Source organism: Cynocephalus volans, chromosome 6, assembly GCF_027409185.1.
Source record: "Cynocephalus volans isolate mCynVol1 chromosome 6, mCynVol1.pri, whole genome shotgun sequence".
Lineage (NCBI taxonomy): Eukaryota > Metazoa > Chordata > Mammalia > Dermoptera > Cynocephalidae > Cynocephalus > Cynocephalus volans.
The window spans coordinates 160,229,052-160,241,926 of NC_084465.1; the positions used below are offsets into that span (position 1 = coordinate 160,229,052).

Here is a 12,875-nt window from a genome sequence, read left to right on the forward strand (position 1 = left end):
AGCTTTCCGTGGAGGGCAGCCAGTGTGGGAGCGGGGCAGGTATGCAGCCATGTCCCGTGTCCCGTGGACTAGGATACGTGCTCCATGTGATGGCCCCAGAACCACGAGGGCCTGCAGGTGGAAGGAGGCAGGTGTTGGGGAGGGAAAGACAAACGCTCCTGGCTACGGACGTCGCTGCCTCCCATCACCTCAGCCCCTGGTCCTGGGCTCCTGGGCTCACAGTCCCCTCACTCCCTGTGGTGGGACATGTGACTTTGGGAGCAGTTTCCTATTCTAGGTTGCCTGTTCTTAGTGATGACATTAATAATCATCATCATCATCATAACGGCAACAACAGTAACGAGGGACAGCACATGCCAGAGACTCTGCTGAGTGCATCAGACATGAGTCAGACAATCTTCCCATCCTCCGAATGAAGTGGAATCGTCTGTCTGTCTAGGAGGCATTCAGGGATAAAGAAGGCGACTCTGCGCAGCATCCAAACCCAGTGGTGGGGACCCAGCCAGGTCCCAATGTGTGGCTTGACTACCTCAGTCTCCTTGCTAGAGTTCTCCAGAAGAGTGAGGGGCTACATGTGTAAGGTTCCTCCTGTGGCCTGTGCCTTCTCCCCCCCTGCCCCGGGTCCCTCCATGTGACGTCCCGAAGCCATCCGCACTCAGGTCCTGTGCGGGGCATGAGAGGACACGGGGGGGAATCACGGGTGAAGGCAGAGGCCTAAATCCAAGTTGTGGCTCATGTCACACCAGGAACTCACTGTGGCCTTTGTCTTCTGTGCAGATGATGGTGATTGTTAAAAACCAAGTTTGGTGGACTCACAGGGTGTTGAGGGTCAGTTGACCTAAGGCTGGTGAATGTACGTCATGAACCGGAGTGGGACATTAATTAAATTGCTGAGAATGCCTGGGCCGTCGCCCACGTGACCTCCATCTAAGTTCCCCTAAATAGGCTGCCCTCCTCGTCCGTCCTTCGTTCCCCTTCGTGTGGGAGCGGTGGGATTAGCTCCATCCCCCAAGGAGGGCACTCACATGAGGAAGCAGGACAGAGCTTCAGCATCGGGACTCTGGGGCAGGTGCCCGCGGGCCAGGGACTTGAAGCGCTGCCAGCGTCGGAAGTTGTCGTAAACACTCCTGGGGTTACAGGAGTCCTCTGGCGCGGCCTTGGCCTGGGAGGGGGCCTTGCCGCCCTCCCCACCAGCCCCATGTGGATGTGTCCCGTCGTTCCCTGGGCCCACGGTCTGAGCCGGCTGGGCTGCTGGAATGGGGGCTGGGAGGGTGTGGCCTGGGAACCAGTACCCCTCGCCAGCCCGCGTGCCCCCGATGGATGCAGCAGGCATCACGGTCCCTACAGCAGGAGCTGCCAACAGCAGGGGAGCAGGACACTGAGCACCCCCGCAGAGGGCCCCTGGAGCACTCCAGGTGAGGGGGGCCTGAGCCAGGACAGTGGTCTGAGTGTGAGAGGGCTCTGCTGGAGCCCCTTGTGTCCTGACTGGGACAGTGATGTTGAAAGTCCCGGCCCCACTCGGGCCATGGCCAGCGGCTCCCACCCCCTGAGGCGTCCTGGGGAAAGCAGACCGCACCAGGGGGCCACCAGGAGGGAACGCTGACATCACGAGGGCAGGTGGGGGCTGCTCGCAGGGCGGCCCGGGGCCTGGGTCGGAAGCAGGCGTGGGAAACAGCGGACCGAAGGAAGTGAACGGAGGGTTCAGGGTCACGTTGGGCCCCAGCACTGCAGATGCTGTGGAGACAGAGGAGAGGGGCGGATGAGCAGGAGACGCGGCCACCAGGGCGGAGGCTCTCCCTTCCCTTAGAGTCAGCGTGAACCAGAGCGAGGCATCCCAGCAGGTGAGGGCCATAGGACGGGGAATTGTGCAGTTTGTCCCCGAGTGAATTTCATGCTCCCCCTCAGGTGGAGGATCATTCTACTAGAGAACTTGCTTCTCGTTCACTGAGACCCTCTGAGCCCTGTCAGTCAAGAAGTAACACCTAAGCTTCCCCTGCCTCTGAGAAGCTCCCCAGGGTGTCCCCGGCACGTGGACCCGCCAGCCTCGTGGGGTTGCCCCTCGATGTGAGTTGGGGTGGACTGTGCTTGGCGGCACAACGCCCCTCAGTGTGCGCACCCCCACGAAGGGCACCTTCTCCAGTGCCAGTTGCAGGCGCCCACATGGCCTATGTGAAGCCAGCAGATTCACAAGGTTATGAGCCCTTCTCTTTCTCAGTGCTCCTTTCCCTGATGCTCCTCATCAACCCGTCGTAACCCAAACAAATGAACTTGAACAAAACGTGTCCCCAAACGAGCGCCCAGGAGCCCTGATGGTACCCCAAAATGCAGTAGCCCAGTGAGGACATGCTTCTCCTGGTACCACCCACAGCAAACATCGAACAGGGGCCAGGTTCGGGGCACACTTGTCCCCATGCACAGTGGTTCGTGCTGTCACTGAGGCAGCTCTGTTGTCAGGAGGCGGTCTGTGAGTTAGATGATGAATTCCCTGAGACCCTGTCACTGCACAGCCAGAGAGGGCTGCAGAGGACTAGAAAGGCCAGGAAATGCGGAGCCCTGTGGCTCCCAGTGGAGGTTCAGAGAGACTGGAACAGCTGCTGGTGGTTAGAGTTGGCCGTGGGTAATGGAGACCTTCTGTGATCCTTCTCCTTTGAGCTCTCAGTCATGGCCCACAAAGAACCAGGCATGAGCCAGTGTGACAAAGTTGTCTGGATACATCCCTGTTCACTAGGATTTCAGGTCAACCCTAGTCAAGGAGAGCAAGGTCCATAGGACATGGTCCTAATTAACCAGGACGTATGTCCTAACTTTGAATAATAACAGTGATAATAACAGTAGATCTCCCTAATGGTGTGCTGCTCTGCTTCCTCTCTCGAAAAGGAAACCAGCCTTTCAGAACCTTCCACTGTAAACCCAGCAGCACGCCTCATCCGTCCCCTGTTCATGATGGGCTAGACATGGAGTATGAGCAAAGTCTTCATCTCCACATGAAATGTAGGGCAGAGGACAGGCCATGAGACAGGGTGGAAGATGAATGGGTCTGAAGACCCGAGTGTCCCCCAAAGGGACAGCAATTCAGAACAGCTCAGGGAAGAGCAAGCCCCATCTTGTTTGCAGTTTCTGGCTGCCCTGTCCCTGGTGAAGAAAGACAACAGCGATCTGGACCGAATGAGAAGCCATCTCTGGGCAGAAGTGAGCTGAGACTGGACTGCTGCACTTAGAGCGACGTCCAGCCTCACTGACGGAGGGGATATTTCACGGTAATCTTGGTCAGAGAGAACTGTTCCACTGAACGGTTTTCTGGCTGAGACCGTTTCTCCCCGCTACTCCTGTAAGATCTAGAATACTCCACTTGGTGTCCCTCAGGACAGTACCATAGCACAAGCTCCAGGTGTCTGAAGAAAGGACGCAGGACTCAGGCTTTGTTCTTGAGCCCCCCGGTGGCACAAGCACGACACAATCCACCACTGCCTACAAACACACGTTGACCTGTGTTGACTTAGAAACATAAGTCACCCGTTTCCCTTCTGGAAAGAGTCAGTACAACTGCTGTGTCCTTTCTCATCACCCGGTAGGTTTCTCCGGAGGCATCTGGATCCACCTGTGAGAAGCCCCCTTCCCCCTGCAGCCTCAGGATGCCAGTGGCTTCCCCCGTCTCCCGGGTGAGATGTCCTTGGGTAAGTCCAGTGCTCTCTCTTCCTCTACTTCCACCCAACCAGCTGTCCCAGGGCAAGTGTCACATTTGAACTCCCATGGATTTGAGGGGTGACAGGGGTGTGATAACACACCCCAGACCCTGCAGACTTACCTCCCTTTGAAGCCATCCCCGTAGGCTTGGGGACTGACCACGGTGGCACGGCAGTCTCCACGGTGAGAAAAGTCAAGCGCAGGACCCAGACAGCAAACTGTCAACTGCAGATGCTCAGGGTCCAATTTTAAATGTCAACAGGCTTAGAATGTAGCTCTCCAGAATTCTGCAGTGGGGGAGGGGTGGGGGCAGTTGGGCTGGTGGGGGTGGGGAGACATACCGTGCAGGGTTCTGGCAGGTAGGCAGGATTCTGAAGGTCCCTCAGATTATACAGGGGCAGCACAGTGGGTGTGTGCCTCTGAGGCAAGTTTCCAGTTGTTTCTCAGATTCACAGCACAAGGCTTCTGCCTGGTGTTCTACTCACTTCATTTCTTTCTCAACAAACCAGTTTTTGTGCCCCTCAGCCAACCCTGCTGTAGAGTGGCTGCACTTTCTGAAGGTAGCTCAGAACAAGGAATCTGATAAATACAGGGATTGTAAGGGAGGTAGGGGGAATGAGTGTCTGGAAATAGGTCTGGATTGTCTCAGCACGTCCAGCGGGCTGGGTTGCTGTATGCACATCATTCCGTAGGAAGCAGTCCTTGTACGCTCAGCTACTGTCCATTGCTGCGACCTCTGCAGACTCCCGTGGACTGGCCTTACGTACGTACGATCCCCTTTGCTGGAAAGCCATGAAAATTCATGACAGACAGCTGTGTCGCCTACATGTCCAAGACCAGAAATTCCATCATTTAGTGTCTGGGTATTATGTTGTTGTTAAGTGTTTTAATTTTTGTGTATTCAGGGTATGCTGCATGGTCCTGTGTGTTTGTTTTTTGTGATCTTCAGGAAATGTGTATGAGCATTTCAGTGGGTGAGGGCAGATCTATAATGATTTGTGGGGAGTAGTAGGATGAATAGGTGCAGGTGCAGGGTGGGATTTGTCTGGTTGTGTATTCTGGAAGATGGAGGAGTTATACTACAAATACTGTGAGTATTTGGTACCCGCGATTTTGTATTTGCAGGTAGTGTGTGGATGTATGTGCATTTGAGGGCATAAGGTGGCATGTTTGCATATTTGTCGTGTGCTAGGTAATTGTGGGTATACTGGAGGGTATGGCGGGTGGAGAGCCACATGTGTGTCGATTTTGTGTGTGTATTCAAGGGGCATTGTGGTTTGGATGAGTGTTTTTGGGCAGTGTGTGTTTCTGGTTTCAGTAGGGTTATATATTCTGGGAGTTGAGCGTACGTGTATCTGTTAGAGAGTTGGGGTTCTCTGTTTATATGGAGGGGAGTGTGGGAAGTGTATTTATCTGTATTAGAGCTGTGTGATATGGTTCTTTGTTAGTATCTGGGGATGTGGAAGCCGGTTCCTACTGGACTGAGATAGGTTGGGATTTGGGCATGGTTTTATGTGTATTTGTAAATGGTATGCCGTAGCCATCTCTGTATGTCTTGGGCGTGGATGCTGGTTTGTGTGTATATCCATGAGCAGGTGGATGGATTATATGTTTATTCGTAGTGTATGGGATGGCTGGCCAGTTATCTCAGTTGATTAGAGTGCAGCTTGTAATGCAAAGGTTAAGTGTTCGGATCCCTGTACCTGGTCAGCCGCCAAAAAAAAAAGAAAAAAGAAAAAAGTATATATATACATTTATATATATATATGTATATATATATATATATATATATGTGCATGGGATTGCGAGTTTAATCGAGACCTAGTGAGGTCCGTTTGTCTGATGTGCCGTGGGTAAATAATGGAAGTTTTAATTATTAGGCCAAGTAATGGAGAACAGGTGGCTAAAGCTCAGAAAAACCCTGTACTTGTTTTTAGTTGTTTTACAAATCCCTTTTTCCTATCTTATTGTCTTCGTGATGAAGTGATTTCTGTCTAGTAGTACATTTTTATGTTATGCTATTTATTTTTAGCGTATCTATTCCATGTTTTTGCTTTATGGTTACCGTGAGGCTTACCACGAACGTCTTAGGGTTATAACGGGTAGTTTGAAACTTTAAAAACTGATAATAACTTAACTTTGATTGCAAAGAGAAAAAGAATTAAAAAAGCGAGAAACAAACTCTACACGTTGACATCGTTTCTCACCACATTTTGACTTTTTTAATGTTTGTATTTACATCTTTTTGTATTTCCTGGCTTTTATACCATTTTTGCAGTTGTTATCTTTAAGAGGTTCGTCTTTTTGTCTTCATACTAAAGGCATGACCGGTTTTCTGGAACTCGATCACTGCTTTGGAACTAAATTGCTGCTCTGCTGTTTTTCCCTGTCTGGGTAAGACCTATGGCAAGCAGCGGAATTAATTTCTGACCTTTTAGTCACTTTTAGGTCAAGAAATGACTCCACAGGAGCACATAATCTGTGTGAGAACTTTGGTGAGGAATTGGGTCTTTCCCACAGATCGTGCCCCTCGCAGCACTGTGTGGAAGCTCTGCTGATGAGAACACAGCACACCTGCTGAGGTTCCACAACAGTACACCTTTGGATGTTCAGCCCTCAGGGCACTCCAGATGTTCCTGTGGAAGTGTCTGGAGACGGGCTTCCCATGGGGATTCCCAGACCGGTGGGAAAGTTGAGTGCCAACCTCCATTTCTCTGCTCTCATCTTGGATACTGTGGATGTGCTGCTGTGAACATGGGTGTGAAAATATCTCCATGAGACCCTGCTTTCAGTTCTTTTGAGTATATACCCAGAGGTTGAGTTGCCAGAACATATGGTAATTCTGAGTTTAATTTTTGAGGGATAGTAATAGTGTTTTCTACAGCAGCAATGCCATTTTCCATTTAAACCGACAGTACAGAGGATTTCCAGTTTCTCCACATGTTCACCAACAGTTTTTTTGTTGTTGTTGTTGTTAATGGTAGCCATTTTAATGACCATGAGTTGGTTTCTCATTATGCTTTTGATTTGCATTTCCCTAATGATTACTGATACTGAGCATTTTTTCATGGTCTTTTGGTCATTTGTATATCTTCTATGGGGAAATGTCTATTCAAGTCCTTTGTCCATTTTGGAATTTTTTTTTCTTTGTTGCTGTTTTCAGGAGTTCCCTATATTTTTGGAACCTCATTTCTTTCCCTTATTTATTTATTTATTTATTTAATTAATTAATTTATTTATTTGAACCTTATTTTTTTCCCTTATTTACTGATTTGCATATGTTGAACCATCCTTGCATCCCTGGGATGAATCCCACCCACTTGATCATGATGTGTCATCTTTTTGATGTGTTGTTGCATTCTGTTTGCTAATATGTTATTGAAGATTTGTACATCTGTGTTTGTCAAGGATAGGGGCCTGTAGTTTTCTTTTTTTGTTCCATCTTTGGTTTTAGGATCAGGGTGATGTTGGCCTCATAGGATGATTTTTGGGAGAATGGCCTCTCTTTCCCTTTTTTGGAAATGTGTGCTCTCCTCCAGCTGCAAAGACAATGTTGGCTCCACTAGTGAATTTATTTGAAAGGCACTGTGCTCAGTGGCATGGCTTGTATGCTTGTCCCGTGGTGGCAGTTAGTGACATTACGTCTTCACGAGATCTCACAGTCGATACTTCCATAATCCTCCTTTTGATGCACTTTCCATTGTTATGTCTGTCTACATTTGTTTCAGAACATTTCATTTGTTGGACAGATGGGGCGATACATTTGCAATTTCTTTCTGATTTCTTTATGGAACGTGTGCAGTCGTAAGTGAGCATCGTTCATCTTTCTAACCTGAATATAGTTGCATATTCAGAGGTGAAGTTGTATGCTATCTTGGCAGCATTGTGGAGATTGAGACAGTAGCAAGCTAATGGTAAGTAGAGTCATTTGAACTTTTGGTGTGTGAAACACAGATTTCAAGTGTTTATCTTTTTTTAAAGTTTCAGTTGGGAAAATCATGCTGTTACTCTTTCATATTCCTCTTTTGGATTTATGCACATCTGTACGAATCATTAGTTTCCTATTTTATTACATAATATTCTTTAAGAAGATGCATAATGATGGCCTTTGCGAATGGGTTTTTCTCCATTTCTTTCTTATTTCTCCCTTTGAAATGACTACTGTTTTTTTAATTTAAAAAGTCTGCTCCAGTATCTTGAGTAGGTCTAACGTAAGAGATGGGTTCTTTTTTGTAGTGAGATGTACAAATCCGATGAATCTCTCTAAGTGTTTGTTCTTAGACATCATACTTCGTCGTCTCCAAAGACCAAGCAAATGAGGTCTCTCTTTTGTAGTCAGAAAAAAATTAAAAGCTAATGAACGTAATTTTCTTTTTTTTCTTTTTTCTTTCTTTTTTTTTTTTTTACAGAGGATGTGTCATGCCCCTTGTCATTCCTTAGAGTCACTTCATGACCTTTTAGAATGTGGTGGGGTGGGTAGAAATAGCATATCTTTAATTTTAAGAGTGTCGGATTTGTGGGAAAGGAGGTGTGCAAGGAATCAGCTTTCTGAAGCCACCAGTGCCCTGAAGGCACCGGGATGAAGCGCGTTCTCAAGCCTCACAGGGAACTCTAACATTGTGTTCAGATACCACTGGCTCCTTTATGATGTTCTCAGTAACTGAGTGTGAAGGTACCAAGTCTTCCTCTTTATTTGTGTTTGTTTGTTTGTTTAATTTTTAATTTTGATTATAGATATTTATGGTGCACAGAGTTGACTGTTGGTATTTGTGTGCAGTATGTGACGATGAAATCAATATTATTAGTGTGTTCGTCATTAGAAATTGTAATTATTCTTTGTGTCCTTTGCCCAACCAATCCCTAAGCACCCTGCCCCTCCTCCTTTCTGACCTGTAGTAACTATAGGTCTGTTCTCTTTTCAACACTTTACTGTGGTCTCCCTTCCTCTCTCCCACCCTCCCTCCCACTTATAAGTGAGGGCATACAGTATTTCTCTTTCTGTGCCTGGCTTATTTCGCTTAGCATAATTTTCTCCAAGCTCATCCGTGTTGCTGCGAATGGAAGAATTTCATTCTTTTGTTTGGCTGAGTAGTATTCCATTGTGTGTATAGCACATTTTCCTTGTCCAGTTGTCTGTAGATGACATTTCGGTTGGTTCCATGTCCTGGCTATGGTAAACAGAGCTGCAACAAACATGCATCCCTTCGACATGATGATTTCCATCACTTGGAGTATGTACCCAGAAGTGGGATTGCTGGATTGTGTGGTAGTCCTGTGTGTTGTTTGAGAAGCCTCCATAGTGTTTTCCATAATGGTTGTATTAATTGACAGTCCCAGCAACAGTGTAGAAGGGTTCCCCTTTCTCCGCATCCTCCCTGGTATTTGTTATTCTCTGTCCTTTTGAAAATAGCCAGTCTAACCGGGGTGCGAGGATGTCTCAGGGTGGTTTTGATTTGCCTTTCCCTAATGATTAGTGATATTGAACATTTTTCGTGTACCGGTTGGCCATTTGTTTGTCTTTCTCTGAAAAATGTCTCTGCCCATTTTAGTACAGAATGGTTTGCTTATGTGCTGTGGGGTTGTTTGAGTTGCTTATGTTTCTGGATATTAGCCCCTTGTCTGTGTGCTTCCTTTGCTGTGCAGAGGCTTTATGGTTCGATATAATGCAATTTGTTTACTTTTATTGCTTGTGCTTTTGGGGTTTTATTCATAAAGTCTTGGCCCAGTCCTACATCCTGAAGTATGTCCCCTGTGTTTTCGTCTAGGAGTTTTCTAGTTTCAGTTGTTATAGTTGAGTCTTTAATCCCTTTTGAGTTGATTTTGTGTATGGTGAAAGGTATGGGCCTAGTTTGATTTTTCTACACACGGATATCCAGTTTCCCCAGCACTGTTTATTGAAGATGTCCTTTCCACAGTGTATATTCTCGGTGGCTTTGTCAAAGATAAGTGGCCAGTAATAAGTGCTTATTTTACGTCAAAAGAATGGAAACACTTCAAATAACCTAACATTCAATCTCAAATAAGTAGAAAAACAAAAACACTCTTATCCCAGAACTAGTAGATGGAAAGCAGTAATTAAGATCAGAGTCGAACTAAATGAAGTAGAGACCAAAAGAATGATGCAAAAAATCAATGAAGCAAAAAGTTGGTCTTTTTAGGGGAAAAACAAACTACACAAGCTGTTGGCCAGCCTACTTAAAAAAGAAGAGAGAAGGCCCAAATAACAAAAATCAGAAATGGAAAAGGAGACATTGCAACCGATTCCACAGAAATACAAAGAATCATTAGAGGTTGTTAGGAGCAACTATACTCCAACAAATTTGAAAACCTGGAGGGGATGGATAGCTTTCTGAACACACGCAAACTACTGAGACTGAACCAAGGAGAAATGCAAAACCTGGAGAGACCAATAAGAAGCAATGAGACTGAGGCAGTCATCAACAGTAGCCCAGCACAGAAAAGCCCAGGACCAGATGGCTTCACTGCTGCATTCTACCAAAGCTTTAAAGAAGAATTAACAGCACTCCTTTTCAAACTATTCCAAGAAATTGAAACAGAGGCCATTCTCCTAAATTAATTCTATGAAGCCAGCATCATCCTGATCCCCAAATCAGACAAAGACACAACGACAACAAAAAATTACACGTCAGTAACCTTGATGAACATAGACACAAAAATCTCCAACAAGATATTAGCAAACAGAGTACAACAGCACATCACAAAGATTATACACTGTGATCATGTGGGTTTCATCCCAGGGATGCAAGGATGGTTCAACAGACATATATCAATAAATGTGATACACCACGTCAACAAAAGCAAGGATAAAAACTATATGATTATCTCAAGAGATGCAGAAAAAGCATTTGAGAAAATTCAGCATCATCCCTTCTCGATAAAGACCCTTAACTAAGTAGCTATCGAAGGAAAATATCTCAATCCAACAAAAGCCATATATGACGATCACACTGCCAACATCGTCCTGAATGGGGAAAGTTTGAAAGCTTTTCCTTCAAGAGCAGGAGTAAGAGAAGGATGCTCACTCTCACCACTCCCATTTAACATAGTATTGGAAGTACTAGCCAGAGCAATCAGGCAAGAGAAAGAAGTAAAGGGCATCCTCATTGGAAAAGACAAAATCAAACCGTCACTTGTCACGGGATTGGACGTGATCCTATATATAGAAAAATCCATAACCTCTACCAAAAAACTCCTAGAGCTCCTGAGCAAATTCAGTACCGTGCGGGATACGAAATCAGTGCCCCAAAATTGGTAACATTCTCATACAGCAACAACAAATAAGCAGGAAAAAAAAAAAAAATCAAGAAAGCCAGCCCCTTTACGATAACTATGAAAAGAATAAAATACCTAGGAATAAATTTAGCCAAAGAGGTGAAAGATCTCTACAATGAGAACTACAAAACTCTGCCGAAAGAAAGAGGACACCAAGAGGTGGAAAGACATTCCTCGTTCATGGATTGGAAGAATTAATGTTGTGAAAATGTCCGTAATACCAAAAGTGATCTACAGATTCGGCGCAATCCCCATCAAAATACCAATGACATTCGTCACAGAAATAGAAAAAGCAATCCTAAATTCATATGGAAGAGCAAAAGACCCCAATAGCCAAAGCAGTCCTGAGCAGAAAAATAAATAAATAAATGAATGAATAAATAAATAAATAAATAAATAAAATAAAATAATGAAAAAAAAAAACAAAAACCAGAGGCATTATACTACCTGACTTCAAACTATACTACAAATCTATGGAAGGTACCAAGTCTTTATGGAGCTTTGGAACTCCCACCACTCTCAAACTGCCAGTTCACTGGTGAGCTAGTCTTGTAGCTTCTGGATGTAGGACCTAGTTACTTTGCTGTCTCCATTTAAAATAATGCAGTTGCCATAGTGAATGAGGTTTCAGAGGGCTGTGGTCCAGACAGCCTCGATTTCTCACTGTCATTTGCATGCAGTATTCTCACACCAAGTTGGGTGACTACTTCTCATTTACCTTTATGAACCCCCGGAGTCACTCGAGACGGCTTCATAGTAAGTAAAGGCTATCAAGCAGTTACTGGAGAGAGATGGAGATTTGGCCAACTGGCTCCTTGCAGCATGCATTAGCTATTGTCTGGTGTCTGTCCATGTTCCTCCTCAGTCCAATCCAAAGTCAGGAGAACTTGAACTTGCATTTGAAAACATGACCGCTCACAACACCTAGCCGGCCTCAAGTTCGGGGAATTTTACACTTCTCTAAAGTATAGGTGAAAGTTAGATACTATGGAATTAATATCGAGACTCATTACTGAGAATCTGTGGACCATGGTGAGAGTTATAACTGTTGGTTTTCCGGTTTGATTTCCCTTTCCTGCTGTGTCATCACAGGGGGAAGAGAGAGTTCTGGTGTCTCCCCCTCTTCTTATAAGGGTGCTAATCTCCGTCATTAGGGCTCCACCCTATGATCTCCTCTTACCCCAACAACCTCCCAAAGGCACCACCCCCAGATACCATCACGATGGGGCTTAGGGCTTCAACATACGGATTTGGCGGACACAACATTGAGACTGTAACAGCCCTCCAGCCGGCCCCAGTGTGCAGGGTCAGGGGCAGATTGTAAGGTTGAGGCAGGGCACGGTGCTGGGGAAGCAGAGGTTCTGCCTCCTCCTGGGAACTGTTCAACCACAAAAGGGTCAGGTGGTGAGGACAGGAGTAGCAGCAGAAGCCCCGAGGTGTGACCGAGATGATGCCCGTGCCCGACTGAGTGCCCTCACGTACTAGGGCATGGGCCAAGTCCCCTCCAAACATGACTTGCTCCACATTCCTGAAACCTAAGAGGGGCTCCTGAGGACAGCTCTGAATGTGGAAGAGTCAGGGAACTAGTGAGGAGTGGGTCCAGGGCTCCAGCCTTCGATCCCCACGTTTTCCCTCAGCGCCTGATGTGCGTGCTGAGCTGGACAGCAGGGACAATAGTGGCTTCCCGTGAGGATGCCACCAACGAGGACCTTCATGGCATGATGTTCTGGAAGTTTCTGGGCTTGAGGGCCGTGGTGTGCAGCTTCACACCACACCGCCTTAATCTAGCCAAGCTCTGAGGCCTTCTCCAATGTGGAGACCCACCTGGGAATAGGAGGGGCAGCAGCCAGGTGACCCGCCACCAAGAGTTAACTTCCTTCCCACTTCACAAAGGCACA

At 46.5% G+C, this 12,875-nt stretch overlaps 1 protein-coding gene across 1 annotated transcript in view; it reads left to right on the forward strand.

Annotated features, from left to right (window-relative positions):
• Window positions 1–12,875, forward strand: part of LOC134381114 (uncharacterized) — a 260,084-nt gene that overhangs the window by 227,892 nt on the left and 19,317 nt on the right. Inside the window, exon 14 of the mRNA XM_063101162.1 lies at window positions 3,573–3,674. Within this exon, the coding sequence (XP_062957232.1) occupies window positions 3,573–3,674 (102 nt within the window). The remainder of the gene's footprint in view (window positions 1–3,572; window positions 3,675–12,875) is intronic.